At 29.8% G+C, this 20868-nt stretch overlaps 1 protein-coding gene across 1 annotated transcript in view; it reads right to left on the reverse strand.

The window, feature by feature from the left end:
* The window catches only part of LOC107456037 (uncharacterized), a gene marked incomplete in the record, with an annotated part of 87981 nt that overhangs the window by 10785 nt on the left and 56328 nt on the right, over nt 1-20868 (reverse strand). Inside the window, 4 exon segments of the mRNA XM_071178907.1 lie at nt 852-912; nt 1041-1170; nt 1765-2134; nt 4024-4072. Coding sequence (XP_071035008.1) covers nt 852-912; nt 1041-1170; nt 1765-2134; nt 4024-4072 — 610 coding nt within the window.

Genomic DNA, 20868 nt, shown 5'->3' on the forward strand with positions numbered 1-20868 from the left:
CCTTTTCACATGCTTAGTCACCCGTGATATCCTATGTTAGTAGAATAGGAAAACAACTCCATTACGCATAACAAAATTCAATAATTGTTCAAGTAACGTTTTGCCCAAACTTAGATCTGCGGTTTATTCCGTTATCAAATTATACAAATATGCTTTCAAAACAATTTAAAAGCTTTCGAAAGTAAAACATGTCAAAGAGAAATTTAATTCGTGCTATCATTTACGATACATATCATAGAATTGTTTTTAAAAAAATGTTACAGTTTCGTAGTTTTTCTAGAATAATAGACCTGGCAACATATTTCAATTAATAGGGAAACATTTGCTTTGGAAAAAGAAACAACTATATGCCGTTGCAAGAGCATTAGATTTGATTGGACCAGTAAAAATGGCGCATCTTACGCTAGCATGCCCTTAACAAAAAAAAAACGAGATAAAGAACTTTTAATTTAGTTCACTGTAGTAGAAAATCGCTTGCAGGAAGCAATATTTATTATTCTTTCATCAGTTCTTTAATTGCTAACAGAAAGACATGCATTTGTTACAATTTTTTGATATTATTTTTATTAATTATTATTAATACTTGTTAGTTGATTATTCAATAAGTTTTGTTTTCCTTATTTCACTCTTTTTAAGAAAGCAAGCAAAGAAAAGGCTGTGCAACGACGCTTCAAGAGTTGGCGATGTTGATACGTTCGCGCTGGGAGCTTGGCATCCATTTGGCAAGCACTTAGATGCAAACAGGCTCTCTCCATAGGTATAATGATTTCTTTTTAACTTGCAACTGAGTATAAGACCTTTAATTTTGTAACTCATAATGTTTTAAATAAATTTAAGTAGTTGAAACTCACCATTACATTTTCCATTTTTAATAACAAATTCTCTTGACTCCCAAAACGTTTCCAATTTATACTAAAAAGTCAAATAATAAATTAGAAACAATTTAAACTACTTAATTAAATTATATTAAGAACATTATAACAATTATAATTTAAATTACTTAATAAAAATTATATTAAGAACAATTTCGCAATTCTCACATGCAAGGAATAGCAACTTCGAATACTCGGAAAATCCAAGTATTCTATTACTCTTGTTCCATTTTCGAAGTTTTTAGCAGCGAAGTCGTAGCACACTTTTCTTATTGTTTCATCTGTCAAGCTTCCGAAACTAGGAAAAGAAAACAAAAAAAAAGAACATGTTTATTTCCTGTTCAAATATAATTTATTTCCTGTCTCATTTATTCAAGATGTTCTGTAATAATCACTCGTAATGAATGTTTCTAGAATCTAAGTAAAAAGGGATGTAATAAATGTAAATATATTAAGAGTAACAAAAACATTTAAGCCGAAAAAACAGATGCAAATCCCTGACCAGAGATTATCGAATTTTGTCGAAGAAAAGGATAAAAATTTCTAAAAATCAATTTGTTTCAAAATCAAGTATCACAATTTTTTCCCCTTCAGATATTTAAATTTGGATACATAGTTCCAATCACTTTAAAAGTAGCTAAGATTCAGGAATGCTCAAAAATGTGTTTTGATACTTAGAAAAAAAAACATCTTTGTTCCAAAACATATTTGGAAACAAAGTAACATTTTAAATTCATTCGTTCAATTATTTTGTGGTTAAGCTGTATATAAAAGTAACAAGTGCGAGTGTTTAAAAATGTAATATTTAATAAAAAAATTTAAAATAAATATGATATTTAGAATTGTTTATTTATTTTTTTATTTAGTGGCGAAATAAATAAAATAAACTTACGTTGGCTGCAGTGCCGGAGATATATGAGAAGCGCAAAGTATGGAAGGAGCTGAAGCTAATTGAGAAGGTGCAGGAGGAGCTGAAGCTAATTCAGAAAGTACAGGAGGAGCTGAAGGTTCCTTATAAGCAATTGGAGGAGTCGTATGTACTTCAGAACGTAATGGAGGAGTTTTAGGTACTTCTGAAATTACGGGAAGAGTCGTAGGTGCTACAGAAAGTACGGAAGGAGACGCAGGCACTTCAGAAAGTACAAGTTGAGACGTAGTTGCTTCAGAAAGTACAAGGGAAGTAGTAGATACTTCAGAAAGTATGGGAGGAGTAATTGGTACTTGTGAAGTTATAGCAGGAGCTGAAACTCTTCTATTACTTTCTAAAATTACAAAAAAAGAGTAAATATTAAAAATTTGAAGAAAAAAAAATCTTTTTTTCTTCTTTTTTTTTAATTTTAAGGATTATTGTTGAATTAAGTAATTTATGGTATTTATTAAGCAAATTCAAATTTTGTGTTCTGTGTATTAATGGATGCATCAACGAATGGAACAGATTATTCATGCTTCGATAAAATTTTACCATAATAAAGGTATTAACTAGTGTTAAAAAACTTCAGAAGACAATCCTTTGGTTAGTATTTATATTATGTTTTATCAATGATTAAGCCTATCTTAGGTAATATATTTTCCATTCCGGAAACAGAAAACTCTCTACAGAAGACAGAACTACTAATGTTATTGAAAAGCGCGAGAAAATACTAAATAAATAGCTTTTTGTATCATCCATCAATTAATTTGTGACTTTTTCGAAATCGTGCTCGATATGAGGTAATAGTTTAATGTATAGAATGTATAGTATATATGTATAGTAGTATATATGTATAGTAGTATATATGTATAGTATATATGTATAGTAGTATATATGTATAGTAGTATATATGTATAGTAGTATATATGTATTGTATATATGTATAGTACTTGGCCAAGGTATAGTATATATATATAGTAGTATACATGTATAGTACTTGGCCAAGGTATAGTATATATGTATAGTATATATGTATATAATGCATCGCAATGTCTAACAAAGTTAGAAAAAAAAATCAGTATCTTATTTTCCTGCTACTGAATTTTTTACCTGCACTATCAAACTCATGCGTGGCGCGTGATTTCTCGAATATTGTTGCGGCTCTCGGGCTTAAAAATTCGAAGATCCCTTACATAAGACATTGAAATATTTCTTAATTTTTCTTTTTTGTATAATTAGGATCTATGCATTATTTATAATTTTTTTCCATCACACTTTATCTGAAAATTATTCAATTACAAAGAAGTTTCGTTTAAATCTTCATTAACTTATTTTTCCTAAACATCTCAGTGTTTATTTTTTATTCTTTGTGTGTATTTCTTAAACATCTTGTGTTTACTTTTTATGTGACTTTAGCTCGATATGAGCAAGTATTTCAAAAAACAAAGGTTATTTAATATTTAGACACCAAGTTCTTCAAAATAAAAACAAAATAAATACATAATAAATAAATTTATTGTACGTATGAAACGATGTTTCTGTGTATGTAAAAATAAGCTTTATAAATACATTTTATTCGCGTTTTATTAGATACATTATTAAGTTATATAAATAGGATGAGCTTACTTATATATAAGCTATGTAATACTTTATAACTGACATAACTTCAATTTATACACTTGATCTAAAATCCAATGTGTGTTAAAAGCAGTCTGTTCCGCAAAAACAGCCCATAATATATATTTTTGGAAAATTATCAGAAATGGAAACAAAAGGAAAAAAATGCACAATGGAGTTTGAAACCGGGGAATATCTGATAAATCACAGTACACTAATGTAATAAATATTGAAGTAGTTTTCATTGGAGGTTGAATTTTGAAGGCGTTTCTGAAAATCGTCTTCCAACTCCGTTCTATTTCCTTCAATGTGCATTCATTTCCTTTTTTGATTTTCGATAATGATTCTAAAAATGCATATTAAGGTTTGTCGTTGCGAAACATCTGTATTTTTTATTAAATAAAAAGTTTTGCATTGAAAAAAATAAACTGAATCCATGATGAATTCCATAAACATACAATATAAATTATAATTTCTGGGACAAATGTTAACTTCTCTTACTATCGTCAAGAATTAAATAAAAATATAATTTATTATAATCAAAATTAAATGTCAATTTATTCAAGTTGTTTAAAAATTCCGAATGAGTAGGAAACGCTTTATTATAGCACAATTTTAATTTACCTGCCATGGCAGCTTCATAACTCGGTGGCGCTTCCATGGCAATATTTTTCTGAAAGTAATAAAAGGAAGTGACCATAAATAATAATATATTATTAAAAAAAAATACTCGCTTTCAATGCACTATATTTAAAGCTATGAAAGCATTAAGGCTACCACTAGGCAAATTAATGCAAATCAAGTGTTGAATCAAACAAAATAAAGAATTAGAGTTTAATTTGTTGCATGTATGAGATATTCTGTTACTTTTCGGTTAGCCAGACGCAAACAAAAGTCACAAAAAAATGTAGACCTTCGTTAAATTTCCTTTAGTACTTTTTTGCTTTATTTATTTTTTGAACACTGAACAAAATGGAAGTGCACAAAAAAATTTTTTTTTTAAAAATCGGAAAAAAAACTTGAACTTCATTTCACCTGGCTAACGAAAGAAATCGATTTTCGTTTTAGTTGCCTGCAATTATTTTCATAATTTTATATTGAATTCAAAATTCACAATTGTTACAATATATATTGTTTAAAACAATATTAATGTCATTGTTCTACAGCCCTTCGTGGGCTAGGTAGGGGAGGCATGGGGTCTTAGGCTCTACAATTTCGTGACCAGAACATGATTTTGACTATGGGGTCAGCAATGCTTCTAATATCTTCTTCAATCTCAAACAAATTGAAAAATATCCATCTGAAATAGAGTAGCCTTAAAGTTGGCTCTGAGGATCGAACCCCAGCTCTTTTCAATGATAACTTAGGGCATTCATTACCATTATCTTAAAAGGAACCATTATCCTAAAAATATCATCCAAGTTGTGTTGTAAAAATAATCACCAAAACTAATATATATATATAGCACTAAAAATATATTTAACTTAAAAAATATCAAAATATGTAAGCTTCAACAAAAAAACTAAACTTTCAACTTTCACTTAAAAAAACTACTAAACTATAAATAAGCATACGTTGAAACATTACTGTAAAAAGTTGTAATCTATGTTATCAGTTATATCAAATGAAAATATTTTAAGTGCAATTACAGCATACATTGCGAAAATTACAGAATGCATTAAAAATGGTGTTTGCATGAAAATTATTCACTACAGTAACATGAATACAACTTACCTTAAATCTAAATAATAATAATTATAATAATTTTTTTAATAAAATAGCACCTGCCACTTTCTATTCGGTGCTTTTCTTTCTTTCATACATGAAAGGTGAATTTTTATCTTAAATAAAGCAAATGATAATAAATTTTTATCATAATAAAGATAAGAACATGAACATATTGTGTTTGATTGTATAATAGAAATAATAGTCCTTTTTGCTGCACTGATCTTTATATGTATCGTTTACTACTCACTAAAATGTGATTCACTGTCATTAATGCTTGAAGTATCGAATTTCTCAGTTACATGAAACTGTTTGGAAATTAGTATTATCAATCATAGATGTAAGACCTCCCAAACGGTAAAATTAATTTTTAAAAAAAAAATTACAAAATGAATTTTTGAAGAAAAATGAGTATAACCTACATGATTGACAGAAATTTATAGCCAGCTTTAATCAAATGAATTCCTGGAAAAAAATTAGCATAATTTGCATGATTTAAAAAAAAATTATAGCCTGCTTTAATCAACATACAGTGATATAAAAGTTTGGTCAAATGATAAGGTATATGGTAGAATTTATCGTGTTTCTGGCTCTACGGGAACACCAAAAAGCTCGGTAGTTTTTACCGAAACGCTTTGTAAATGATTTTATTAAAATTATCAATAAAACATGATTTTTATTATACGTGATAAAATTTGGAAATAGTAACATTTGGTATTTTTATCATAATACATTAAATCTTATGGCATAAAAACTTTTTATTCGGTTAAATTTACTTTTCAGTTTTGTATTTTTCACTAAATGTGTGATAATTAGAACTTAATTTTGTCATATAGTATAGTAACTACTACTTACTATATGAATGGAAACATTGGCAATGAATGAATGGGAAAATCAGAATAAAATACCGTATATTTCGGTTTTGTTAATCAGATTTAAGATTTTTTCTTATCATAAATATCATTACCATACAGTGCGGAATTTCTCACGTGTATTTTTCAAAACTTTGAAAGCTTTTATTTAACACGTTGTTAAAAGTTTTGGATCATAATATAGTTAAAATATGTTGCGATCTCGGTGCGACTATTCCAACTATTATTTACATTTCAAATAATTTTAATTTTTAAATAACTGTGATTCATGTTTCAACTAACAATAATGTTCAATTTTAATGCTTCTTATTTTAAATAACTGTGCTTTTTATTTTAAATTTCATATTTAATTTAAAATAATTATGATTTATAATTTGAAAATAAATTATTTTTTCTGTAAATAGCAATGACTCGGCGTTTAAATAATCATGGATTTTTACTCTTACAGTCTATAAAATGCATCAGTAAACAAAATTTAACTTATTTATTCCAATATAGTGAATATATTTTCCTACTTTGATCAACATCATACAAAAGTATTCACTGGCTTGCAATTGAACTTATAGTATCATCGTAGTTAAACTCATTGAAATTAAATAATAAAATCCATCTTACTTGAAAAAATTCAAAAGCTAAGAAAAACTGCGTAGAACACTTTCCTTATCAGAACAGAAAAGTGTGGTAAAACAAAGGTATTATAAGTGCAAACTCTAGCGACAATTTTACCTTGACCCCAGTTTGGTTCAAAAATTGGTTCAATATGGGTCCTATAAGAACATGCACCGAAGGACCAATATTGGGATGTCTAGATTCTTTAATATTGGTCCTAGAATGACTTCTAATTTTAGGCAAAAACAATATAGGGCAGATATATAGGGCCTATACATAGGGCCGGGTATATGAAGCCAATTTTAGTTAAAAAGTGGCTGTAACATATCGGGTAAAATGGAAACTGCTAATCTTTTCGAACACACTGAGCCGCGATGGCTCAGTTCGCCTTCCAATGAGGTGAACCGGGTGAGATTCCCAGCGATGGCTGGTCAATACGAATCCACATTCACCTTGCACCAACCTCAGTGGCAACGTGAAATATCCTCAATGATAGACGGATCATGGGTTAGAGTTTCTTTGCCGCCAGAATTACCGTGGGAGGTTTTCGTGGTCTTCTTCTCCGTGTAACGCAAATGCAGGTTAGTTCCATCAAAAAGTCGTCCACGAGGGCAAATTTCTTCCAATAATTAATCCGGGAGTTCCGTTGTCTTCTGGATTGGGTTCAAAATAACAAGGTTACTGAGTTGAACATTAGTAGTCGTAATTATGCACTTACTGTGTTAAAAAATCTTTTCCTGGAACTTGATACCTTAAGTACTGTTCCGTCATTTGTGATTATATTCTGTGTTACAAACATCCTATATTTAACCATGTGTAATTGTTTCTTTTTATTATCTTCGTACCCCTACTGAAGATGCGACATCAATATCTCTTCTGATTGATATTGTTTATATTCTTTGTAATGTTTGCTTGCATTTAATTCATTTCTGAGTAATGCTGTTTTCTGGATTTCATATTTAATATTCTCTCTATTTGTTAAAACTCTAATTTGAAAGTTTTGAATATGTTTGCTCATGTGATTGAACTGTTACGCGCACTTCGAACTATCGGTGTGTCCCCGGAAGCCCCCTCGCGGGGGCGATGTGGGGTTAAGCTAGTTATTAGTAGTCGTAAACCCAAAAATTTGATCTGTTGCTTAACGACGGCTATAAAATATAAAATTCTATATATTGCCGATATTAGCCAATTTTTTCCTTAATTGAGTCAAGATTGATGAATATTGGTCCAAAGAAGTCCCAAGTTATTTTGCTGCTGGGGTAGTAATATAAGTGTAACGTAGTATAATGGTAATTATCTGGCCCTCCAAATTTTTTTGCAAGAGCTTTTTTTTTTTCTTTTCTTTCCCTTACCGAAAAGACTCGAACTCAAGTGTAAAAGCAATTAGCCCTACAACTTTTCATAAATTTATAATAACTTACGTAAATTTGATTTTAGTACAAAATTTTCATGCGAATAATGTTAAAACAGCTACAAAAAAATTTAAAAAAATTTCAGATAATAAGTTCAGCGTTCAGATTTTAAAATCTTGGAAAATCATAAATAATTTATTAATCGATTTAAATTTTATTTTCAAAGGATGAAAAAGAAAGCTCTGTTTTCTTCGCCCATAAAGTTGATCCAAAATTTCTGCACTTGTTTGCTTAGCAACAGAGACGCACAATGTTTTGCCGTCTTGCAAATCATTCAGTTTCTTTATGGTTCCTTTCAAATGTTTCACTTTCTATGGCGAGATAACTTAGCATTATTTTTAACTTTCGCCATATATATAAATCTTTATTGCAACACAATTTATGACCCAATTTTTTCAAAATTTTGTCTACCCGCCCCCCTCTATTTCAAGGGTCAGGATGCCAAATATGTTAAAAAAAATATGTTTATTCAGTGTAAGTACGTTTCTATGTCTGATTTCGTAACTTAATTAATATTTAGCACTTATTAATTAAGCATGTTTGAGGTCACCCTGGGAACTATTAAGATTGACACTTAGTTCGTAAAAGTTCAATCATTAGAACGAAAGTTATTCAGTGTGATATATCTTTTTTTCCGGAATGTGCATGCATACATTGTAAAGCTAACTATTTTTAGTACATCCATACATTACATGTGCAGATGTATTAACAAAGTATATAGTTATATAAGTACATATGTTGCGTGTACAAACCATATATCTATGTGCACGTAAATGCACATGCATACATGCATGCATCTTATTTACGCAACTATGTACATATACTGTACCTATAAGTAACATTCATATACGTACTACAAGTACAAATTTATACAATGTATGTACTTAAGCACATAAATGCATGCATACGTACGAGGGTTGCTATTTATATTTCTGTCCTTGGCAACAGTAAGTGTTTCTAGGCGACAGCGGACGATTTTAATCGAAAGTTTGATATTTTTAAACATAAATTCAGCAGACGATTTACCATTATAGCTTCATTTGTGCTGTTGAAAGTAAATTGAAAAGTTCTTCTCTTTCAAAAAATGGAATTGAATCGTGAACATTTTCGTGCCATTATTTTTCATAACTTTCGACGTGAATTGTCAAGACAAGAGTGCTTCGATGAACTTAATTCTTTATTTAGCGATAAAGCGCCATCCTACAGCACTGTAAAAAATTGGTATAACGAATTTAATCGTTGTCGATGTTCGATCCAGGACGAATCCCGTGCTGGTCGCCCAAAATCCGTTGTTGTGCCAGAAAAGATCGATGCTGTGCGTGAACTGATAAAGCAAGATCGTCATGTGACATACCGTGAGATAGAGGCGTCTTTAGACATTAGTATGACTAGCATCAATAAAATATTTCATGAACATTTGAGCTTAAAAAAAATTTGTTCGCGTGGATTCCGCATAATCTGACAAACGCTCAAAAAAAGGCTCGAGCCGATTAGTGCAAGGAAATGATGGAAAAATATGTTCAAGGTACATCAAAGGCTGTGTATAACATCTACACAGGTGACGAATCATGGATCTATGCATATGAGCCGGTAACAAAACAGCAATCAACTGTATGGGTCTTCCAAGACGAGGCAAAACCAACAAAAGTTGTTCGAGGAAGAAGCACATCGAAACAAATGATTGCCTGTTTCTTCGGCATTAACGGTCATGTGGCAACAGTGGCGTTAGAGCAACGCAGGACGGTCAATTCTGAATGGTACACGACCATTTGTTTGCCAGAAGTCATCGGAGAAATTCGAAAAAAGCAGAAGAACAGGCGAATCATTCTTCATCATGACAATGCGAGCTCTCACACATCGACTCAAACAAAGGCATTTCTGACGGAGCGAAAGATCGAACTGATGGGTCATCCGCCGTACAGCCCTGATTTGGCACCCAATGACTTCTTCTTATTCCCACACATCAAAAATAAATTACGTGGACAACGATTTTCGACCCCCTAAGAAGCGGTTGATGCATTCAAAACGCATGTTTTGGAGTTACCTGAATCGGACTGGAAAAAGTGCTTTGAAAATTGATTCAAACGCATACAAAAGTGTATTGATCATCATGGAGATTATTTTGAAAAACAATCAAACCAATTTCGATCCTACATATTTGTTTTTTCATTATTAGGCCAGAAATATAAATAGCAACCCTCGTATGAACATTATTTTCGCGTACGTTCATACATATATTGTCTGTGTATATAAACATGCGAAACATTGCATTTGCATACAAACTAACATTCATGCGTACAATTGTCATAAATGCATAATTATGTATACTAAACATATTATTATTATTGTATTATGTATATTACAATATAACTATGTATATTGTACGTACAAACAACGTTTCTGCATACATTGTATATGTGTATATAGGAATCACAAATTGTGCGTACATGCGCGAGTACATTCTATGTACATAAAAATATGTATAGCCATACATACTTGCATAATGTATTTGCACATAGTAAGCAATTGTAATTTTTTGCAATCGTATAATTTGATTGCAAGTAATCACAGTTACTTGTAATCAAGATTACATGTAATCATATATTTTGAATACTTGTAATCATAATTACCCATAATCGTTTTTGTTGTAATTACTTGTAATCATAATTACCCGTAATCGTTTTTGTTGTAATTACTTGTAATCATAATTATCCGTAATCGTTTTTGTTGTAATTACTTGTAATCGCAATTACTTGGAATTATGATTACAGTTGTAATCAAAATTTTGATTACAGCTGTAAGCAAGATTGCAAGTAATTGATTACAGTAATCAATTATTGTATTCACGATTACAGCTGCAATCAAAATTTTTGAAAATTGTAATCATGATTACAAGTAATTTATTACTGTAATCGACTACAGTAATCATGATTACAGCTGTAATCAAAGTTGTAATCATGATTAAAAGTAATTGATTGCTGTAATTTTTTGTTGCAATCACGATTACAGTTGTAATCAAAATTATGTAATCCTTTATTCAGGATTACAAGTAACTGATTACTGTAATCAAAAAATGTAATCACATTTTTGCCCAACTCTGGTATCTGATGCATCCTAAATATATAATTCTTGTATGATTCTCATGCATCGTAAAAGTAACTTGACTGATTCTTATGAGTATCATATCTTACTGTAATGATATATTTTAGCATTACTGAACATTACCAGAACATGTCGGAGAACAGTTAAATATGTGTCACACTAGCGTTCATCCGATTTGAAATAATAAAATGAATTGAGCTGCGAAAAAAGATCCTACTGCCAAACATCAAGAACGGCAAAGCGTCTTTTAGTTCTACAATTGTGTTGTAATTTTAATTGTGAGATGTTGAATTGATATTGCAATTTTGTTATATATTGTTAGATATTTTCTTTTTCAATTGTTTTTATGGCTAATAAACACATTCCTAAGGTTAGTTGATCTCTTTACTCACCAGACTGCAGTTTTTTTTAAAGCTTTTTCTCTTTCCGAGGTTGAAAATTCATATCAAAGGACTTCATTTTAAGAACGATATTTAAAAGGCTTTAATCTGTCGTATAAAGACTCTTCCAGTATCTGAGTTTCAGCACTGCTATCAGCAGTCGAAGAACCATCAGCGACGATGTATTGTTTCCCAAGAGAATTATTTCGAGAGTGATAATATTGGATTGTAATTATATACGAATTAAAAATATTTTTTTAAAAAGAGGCTCATTTCTCAATTTACACAACTTGTATGATGAAGATTGGATATTCCATAGGCTAAGAGTATCTAGTTATGCAAATTCCTCTGGATTAGAATATATTACTGAGGTACCAAAAATAGGATGCAAATGTGTGACTTATTGCTTAGTCATCGATCTTCCGAAAGTCATTGATCTTCCAAATATCATCATTCACAGTTACCATTTCTGTTTTTTCTTTCTTTCTTTCATGTTTTAGACTTGATGAGCAGTATATTGTATAATTCGAAACAATTTGTGTACTTTCTTTATCAACTTTTATTAAATGTGATTTAGAATTTAATCCCCTTGATTTCAGAATTTTTTTAAACGTAGAGACACCGCTCACCAAACCCCATGATTACTGTACATTCATTGTTGATTCTCCCTAAAATGTCTATACTTTTAATTTTTGTTGATGAGTGAACAGCAACATTTTCCCTTCCTTCTCAGTGAGTTGATGTTATGTCTTTCAGGCTACGATTTTCTGATAGGAAAATCAACTATATAAGAACTGTGCAAATACCCGAAAGGGAGGTATAGTAAGTTTCCCTTACATCTGCTTAGGAAGTACTGCGTTTGTGTGATGTACTTCGCATTGCACAGTATGTGCATGATATTTACTTTATATTTGTTTTAAAAAATCTTAATTTGCCGACAATTGCTTTTGTCTTCCTCAAGCTCAATAGGCGGCGGTAAACTGAGTTTACGAATCGCCATGGAAAAGGATTCAACTTTTGGAATTCCGAAATTGTACGCGATAAATTATCATCTTTGAGTAATGAAAGTGGAAGTATTTTTAAACATGAAAACGCTTATAACGGCTTTTATTTGTGTAACTCTGACTAATTCAGCTAAACTAATCATTTGAGACACTATAAATGAAGTTGCAGTTTCTTATAAAAAGTTATCACTGTCATCAAATTAGGGGCCGTTCAAAAAGTACGTACACAAAAATGGAGAAATTTTAAACCCCTCCCCCCCCTTCGTGCATTACCGTACATAAGGTCTTACTCCCCCCCCTTAGAGTACGTACATTTTATTAGTCTACCCCCCTTTTTCATAAAAATTAAAATAATTATGTTTTAAATAAAATTAAATATTTACTTAAGGAGTGTGTAGGATAAAGTCAAATTTAAATTTGGTGTATGTTTATAAAGTACGTACTTTGTATAATACCTCCCCCCCTCCCCATCGTACAAAACCGTACAAAATAGCGAATCCCCTCCCCCCCCTTCGGGATGTACGTACTTTTTGAACGGCCCCTTATATACATATTTACAAATCAAATTTTTTTCTTTTTTTGTTAATTTATTCCATAAAACATTTAAATATAGACTGAGGTTATAATAATTGATTCAGATGGCATTTTGTTCAAAAAAGTTTATTGTATATTTGAGGTCATTAACACTTGGAAAGTATTCAATGTAGTCCAAGATACACTTTATCAAAAACAGAGAGATAATATCAAAAAGAGTTCTGAGTTGTGTAGCAGTCAAGTATTAAATATGAAATTGAAAACAAAAGTATGAATATGAAAAGTATGAATATGAAAACAAAAATTTTGAAAAATTTTAAAACTTTCAAGAAAAAAACAATTTTTCAAGCATGCTTTTTGACTTTTTTATGTATAAATCATTTAAAAATAATAATTATTTATATTGTACCCACACCGAAAATAAACATGAACAAAACTACCAGAATATGGTAAAATTCACCATGCATCCGGCTTCATGAACTCAGTGATTTTTACTAGAGTATTTTAATAATTATTTTGGTAAAATTAAAAATTAAATATGACTTTATAATATGTGACAAAATTTGGTAAATGTGGTAAGTTTGGGAATGTTATCTTCATACCTAACACTGTTAGAAATTTCTACAAAGAAAAAGATTAAATTATAAATTATTTAATTGTTATTTTACTATATCCAAAAAAAAACAGTCAAGTAACAATAAATAAAATGGTATTCAAACTGAAAACTGTGAGAAAAACCGTTTATTAACTGCTTTCACCTAATACGGTTAAACGACTAGAATTTTATCGCATCAACTGGGCCCTCTTAATAAAGCCCCTTAGTTACTTGCAACTGGGTACAAATTATTGCCAAGTGGGCTACTCTGTCATTCTCATAGTCAACTGAATGGGGGTTTAGAATCCCAGCATTGGCACCACGATATTTCTTCCCCACAAGAGACACGTTCCGTTCCAGAGTGTTCAGCACCCCCAAATTCGCATCCCTGAACTATTAAAATACGATACTCTCTTTCACACCACGATGGCAGCACCATAAGCTTGCTTAAGGCAACAAAAAAAAAGTCTAGTATTTCCCTGCTAGTTGTAAATGGTTACGAAACCTTATAGTTTCGTATCCACAGCTTTTTTTAACCAGTTTAGATGTAAACGGTTTTAAAACCGTAGATGTGAAAAATGATCTTTACCGTAAATTTTACGGTTAATTGTATGGACAGATTGCAACCGGTTATTTTACCGTAACTTTAGAAGGAAAATTCTGACAGGGTGGAAAAAGCTATAAAAGCCATTTAGTCGGTTAAATTTATATTTTATTGTTATAGTTTACAGTGAATGAGAGATAATAAGAATTATAATTTTTAAAACCAGAATTTCTGGCAAATCGTTACCAAATGAACGGGAAAACTTCCAAATAAATGGTTTAAGTACCGCATAATTTGAGTTTTAACACCAAAATTATTGATTTTAACCAGAAATATCATTACTATATTATACAGAAATTTTTCCAGGGACTTTTTTTTTCTCTGCACTTAACATAAAAATCCCATGTAATTTGAAAGAGATTTATAAAATTGTAAATAGGATATTATATATTTTTTTACTTCTAAAAATTGAAAAGAGGGATTACAAAGCTCTTTGCTTTAAAAATTGCTTCATATTCGAATCGTGAAATTCATTTTACTACAAACGGCACAAAAGTCAAGCCTTACATATGCACCAGATTTACATAATATTTTGCTAGCAGCAAATACAACAGCAGCATTGTTGAGGGTATTTTTCAAAATAGACTTCATTTTCAAAGCTGAAGACATAGAATTCCCCAGCTTTTCTTTTCCAAGCATAGTCTATTTTTGTAATAGGAATAGCACTAAGAGTTTGTCTCTGTAAAAAATTGTGAATCAATTAAAACCTTTGTAAATAAATAATAAAGAGAGATATAAATAATAAAACTACTTAAGAGAAATGGCAAAGCATATAATAGATACAAGGAAAATTTTGCAAAATTAAATTGGATTGAATTAATTTATGTATACACTGAGAAAAAAGAGGATGGTAAAAACTAACAAAATATGATAAAATTTGCCGTGTTTCTGGCTCTCTGGGAGCACTAAAAAGCTCGGTGATTTTATCGAAGCGCTTTAGTAGTTATTCTGGTAAAACTAACAATAAAATAGGGTTTTATGTGATAAAATTTGCCATATGTTGTAGAATTTGGTAATTTCATCATATTATCATTGAGCAAGGCATAAATCCTATTTTTATTGTATTTCTTTTTTTTTTTTTTTTTTTTTTTTTTTTTTTTTTTTTTTTTTTTTTTTTTTTNTATTTTTTTTTCTTTTCCTAACTATGTGGTAATAAAACCAGAATTTCCGGTAATTTGTTATCTTGTGAATGAAAAAATTACTAAATGAATAGTTTAAATCACCTTGCACGCACGTTTCCTTACTTTTTTTTTTTTTTTTTTTTTTTCTTNTTTTTTTTTTTTTTTTGACAAATTAGCCATACGCTGAACGGAAAATATCCAAAAATAATGATTAAGTGGCTCTATATTAAGTGGCTCTATATTATTAAGTGCACCAAGCTTTTTAATTATAAAGTTATTTTAAATTTCTCCCTTTGAGTTAAATTAGTAACATAATAATTAATTATTTAAGACTAAGACTAATTATATATTCAGATAGTCGTAGTTATGTATGTTATATGCATAGCATGCATCATCAGTATTAATAATTCAAGAAAATGTTTTGATTGAAATTTATTAAAAGAAATATTACCAGCCATAAACCATTGCAACACTAAAAATTTCATTATATTTTATTTCTTATATATGTAGTAAATATAACATTGTGATATTAACAATATTGTTATTATAACGCTGATATAATGTGGCGTTGTTAGCGAAAGTTATACGCTCTAGGGAATGCATAATGATGCAACCATTTTTCCATGAGCATATTGTAAAACAATTTCAGATAAAATTACAATATAAATTAACTCCACTTTGGGTGCATTATCCGTAAAATCCATATTTCAGTAAAATCCATTTGTACCGTAAATTATTATACCCTAATTTTTTCAGTAATACTTATTTAATTAGAATGATTCAGTAATTTTAAAGTAATTATTACTGTAAAAATTGAGATATATCAGATTTTTTGTTCTTTAACATGTTTCCGTAGAAAAAAGACTTCCTAGTAAAATGTACTGGCACTCTGAGTGATGGTACTTTTCATCAAAGTAAGATTCAAACTTTTTTACAGAGCAGAGATGAAATAAAAAATATTGTGACGTTTACTGGTGCATATTATTGAAAGGAGAAAACTTGAAACATTGAAAGTCACACCAATCCTTCTTTCTTTTTTTTTATAATTCAGATGCAGATAAATATTACATTTAGTTGTTAAATTTGTGTTAGCAAGCAGTTGAATTATGAAGTGTTTAAGTCGACTATTATATGTTTAGCAACTATTTCAGCTTAGTGGGACTCAGATATAGATAGTTATCTTACATTTTGGATTGCACTGTAAGAAAACTCTTTAACCAGTATTTGGATCTAAGTTTCACATTTAACCTAAGTTTAGTTAAATGAAAGATCATTTTAATTTAGTTACACCATAAATTGTGAAGTTTGATCGAGAAATACTTCCATGATGCAACAGACAGCACCAAAATTTGGTAAAAGATACAAAACTTTGACAGTAAACTTAACTATATTTGTTCATGACGCCATGTTTTCTTTACAACTCGGTCTCGGTGTATCGGGGTGACTAAATGCACCACTTTTAAGCATCCAACTTATTTCGATAGGTGAAGGGCTTGTTTGTATTATTTAAAGCTCATTTCTTTTATGTTGCTGTTTTAAATACAATGGTGGAATGAAATGGTTAGAGGTATGTCATAAAACATCCAACTTACGGTACATAATTTTGCTACAGTAAATAGCAATATTGGCCTGCATTTGAGTGCTTTAAAAATACCTATTAATGGTGCAACATTCCTCTGCTTTTATAGGAGACAAAAAAGAAAGATCGAAAATAGGTGTTTTGTTTCTTCAAAACACCTACATTAGATGCAATTTTCTACTATTCTATTTGGAGCTAGTGAAAATAACAAAATATGGTAAAATGGGGCACCATTTTATGTAACCAGAAAATGAATACGAATTTTTGGTACAACGTGGTTCGAAAGTTTTACAATGCAGCATTTAACTTCGGAAAAATATGCAGTAACTTACTTGCAAAAGAATGAGTTCATTTGCGAAATCTCTTCTGTGCTTATTTATTAGGCAAAACGACTGCTCGTTTAGTAATGCATCCGGTGAATGTGACACGGGTGAAACCTGAACAAAAGCAAACAAAGAAATGTCATAATAATGTAATGACAATTAATTACAAACGTGAGAACATTAATTATTATCACATTGCGACGATCACAAAATACTGACCGAATTTTTTTTTCCTCTCAGCCTTCCACATAGAGGATGTGGTATCTAAATGGACGCTCCATTTCAAGACACGAGTTTCAAAAACTGCATCAATTGATGTTTGTCATCTTATGTCCAATTGGCTGAATTGGTATTATAATCGACGCTGAACAGCCGACCCAGTTTTGAGTGTACGGCTATAAATGTTCAACTCTGTATCTCTGTAATTTTGAATTCTATCCAGAAGGCAATGAAACTTCTGAATTAAGCTTTGGGATAAACCAGCATAAGTAGAGAGCTTTTTGATGGAACCAGCACAAGCCTGCGTTACATAGGGAAAAAACCACGAAAACCTCTTTTGATTAGCCCGACATCAATGGGATTCTAACCCAAATAGGAAATTTTGGCTAAATCAGTCGAATGGTTTCTGAGAAACTGAATTTTGAAAATGTAGTATTTTTGTCGCAAAATTATGTTTCATACAAATGTCGAAAAATTATGTTTTAACTTTGTTAAATATTTGGAAGAAAATTGATTTTCTAACTGCCAGAGTATAGTTAAGAAAAACATTTATGTTATGGCATTAAAAACCATTTAAGATCCTTAAAAGATTTTTAAAAAAAAGTTTTTGGACATTTTTAAAGTCAAAAATATTACAGCCTCCCCCCTCCCTAGAATCGCTTTGACCAGTTGCATTTGAATGCTGTATGAAATTTAGATTTTAATTAATGAACGAAAAAAATATAAAGCTTTTTTCATTGTTTACAGATTTATCGTAAATATAAAAAAAACATTATTTTTTCGCAGTTGTAACGAAAACTACAATTAGCATCATATTTATTAACATATTGAACATATCGTCGCTTGGAAACTAAACCGTGGTAACTCAAAAAAGCAAGTTTCTCAGGAGAGCGATTTCAAACTTTCCGCGGTAATGCTATTCGCGGCAATGCGATGGCGATTAATCTGCTCTCTAAATTAACTTTACGGAACTATAAAGATAACAGGTTGTTTTTCTAAAAGGGTGACTTTTTTTACACAAAATGACCCAAAAATCTCATTTTTCGACTTTTTTGAGTTACAACGGTTTAGTTTCAAAGCGACGATCATACATACCACAGGATTCTCCTCAATAAAAATTATTCTACCAAGAGCTTTAATAAGTCGCTTTTCTGGTATATTCATGGGATTGGCGACGAAATTGTCAACGTTATTTTTCCTGCAATACAGATATTAATAACAACAATAAATGAATATTTCTAAATAAATTTATTCTTTTTAATTAGAGTAAAAACATCTAGAATAAAACTTAACACAAATAGGCAAGCTCCAACATTTTTCACACATACGTTTACCAATACATACAGTTTTATTCATTTGAATATTGAGAAATTAAAGTCATTTTTGTCTCTTGCTAGCGTTAAATGTAACGCAAATGATTCTTTCAATAACTCTTTTCTTGGTTAATTACTCCTTTAATTCGAAGTTCTTAAAAATATTGTGCAAAAATAATAGTGACAGCAAATTTAAATAGCTACACGGAGCAAATATTTTCTGGAACAATGAAGTTTTAATTTAAATTCGATAAAAAAAAAATTATTTAAGTATTACCTTTCGAGTATTAATTAATTTAAGTATTGCCCTTTTTTACTGATTTTTTGTAATCTAAATTTTCTATTTTTGAACTTGAGATTTAAGACTTGTATATTTATGCTTTTTAAAAAAGTTTACCTCAAAAAATGAAATTTAAATTTATTTCATAAGACAATGTTTTGTTATTATATTTTATTTTATTTTATTGTATTTTATTGTATTGTATTTTATTTTATTGTATTTTATTTTATTGTATTTTATTTTATTGTATTTTATTCTATTGTATTTCATTATAATTTATTATTATTTATTCATATTTATTCATATTTATTATTATTTATTCATATTTATTATTATTTATTCATATTTATTATTATTTATCATTAATTTTATTCCACAGCAATTAAGTATTTTATTCAAAATTTTCAAAAACATTTATCAACAAAGGCAAATTTTTATCGAAGTTTTGAATTTTGATAAATGATTTTACTAATACTCCCTATTCTTGAAGAAAAAAGAAATCAACAGCGATTTTTAACCTCGAGCATTTTATACTCCACTCCCTCTTCTAAAATCAAAAATCTATATTTCAAACAAGAAATCTTAAATGAAATCGATTATACTGAAAAAAAAAAAACATTTTTTGTCTTACCATGTAACAATAAGCTCTTCATAATGTTTGAGTTTTCCGTATCCAATACAGGTGTCGCATGTTACTTTTCCAGTTCCACAGCAAAAATTGCAACTGTAACGGAAATTACAATCATTTTCAATTATATAATTTTTACTAATTTCTAATAGTTTTACTTTAATATTCCTAAACAAACGACAAAGTATATCATACAGGCTAGCGGGATAATCCGAGCTGTAATGGAAATAAACATTCTCCGAAATACAACTGATATGATGCTTTTTAATACATACAACTAAAACGGTATGTGAAACCTCTAAACACCTAAAATGCATAAAGTTTATTCTAAGATCACGTGCCTTCACATTAAGCGATAATTAATTCTGCTTCTGAAAACTCCAATGTTAAGGTGTTTTGGATACCGTCTCTAATTGTTTCAATCGATGACGAGTTGGCTAGTGTTTGTGGTTGTTTCCAATACTGCTTTTCATCCACAGAAAATAAAATTCACGGTTGAAACATGTTTTTAGTTATATAAAATAGATATTTGCATTTTAATTTTTAATCTCTGATATTCATATTAAATGTTTTCATAATGTATAAATTCTATCCACTTTCCTTTCTGCGTATGTTTGATTTACAAGCAAATTTTCAGAATTATGTATGAAACTTAAATTACTGATTCGTATTTTATATTGTCTTGTAAGAATACATTTATTGCTTTTCTTGAGTATCTTTCTGTAATTATAAATTTTAGAGTTGCAGAATTAAAAGGAAATGGCAGCGGTTACTTTACACCAAGTAGTGTCTAGATCAGGGATGGCGAACCAATGGCACGCGTGCCATTTATGGCACGCGACACAATATTTTGGGCACTCCACCCATCACAATTGTTGTTACACTATGAATTGTTATTACACAAATGTTATTACGCTATCAAGCATATGTAACAATTAAATTAAAATTCACAAAAAACAAACAAAATAATAAACAATTATTAATAAAAAAATTAATACTAAAAAAACAATTAATAACCGTAAAAAACAAGTTAGCAATAAATAACGAGCAAAGAAAATCAACAATCCTACTTAAACTAACATCTTACAACCTAATATAAGTTATTGGTCATCTAATCTGCAACAACAGAAGTCACACTGATCTTACTTTAAGTTGAATTACGTGTATAA

Source organism: Parasteatoda tepidariorum, chromosome 3 (genome assembly GCF_043381705.1).
Source record: "Parasteatoda tepidariorum isolate YZ-2023 chromosome 3, CAS_Ptep_4.0, whole genome shotgun sequence".
Taxonomy (NCBI): Eukaryota; Metazoa; Arthropoda; class Arachnida; order Araneae; family Theridiidae; genus Parasteatoda; species Parasteatoda tepidariorum.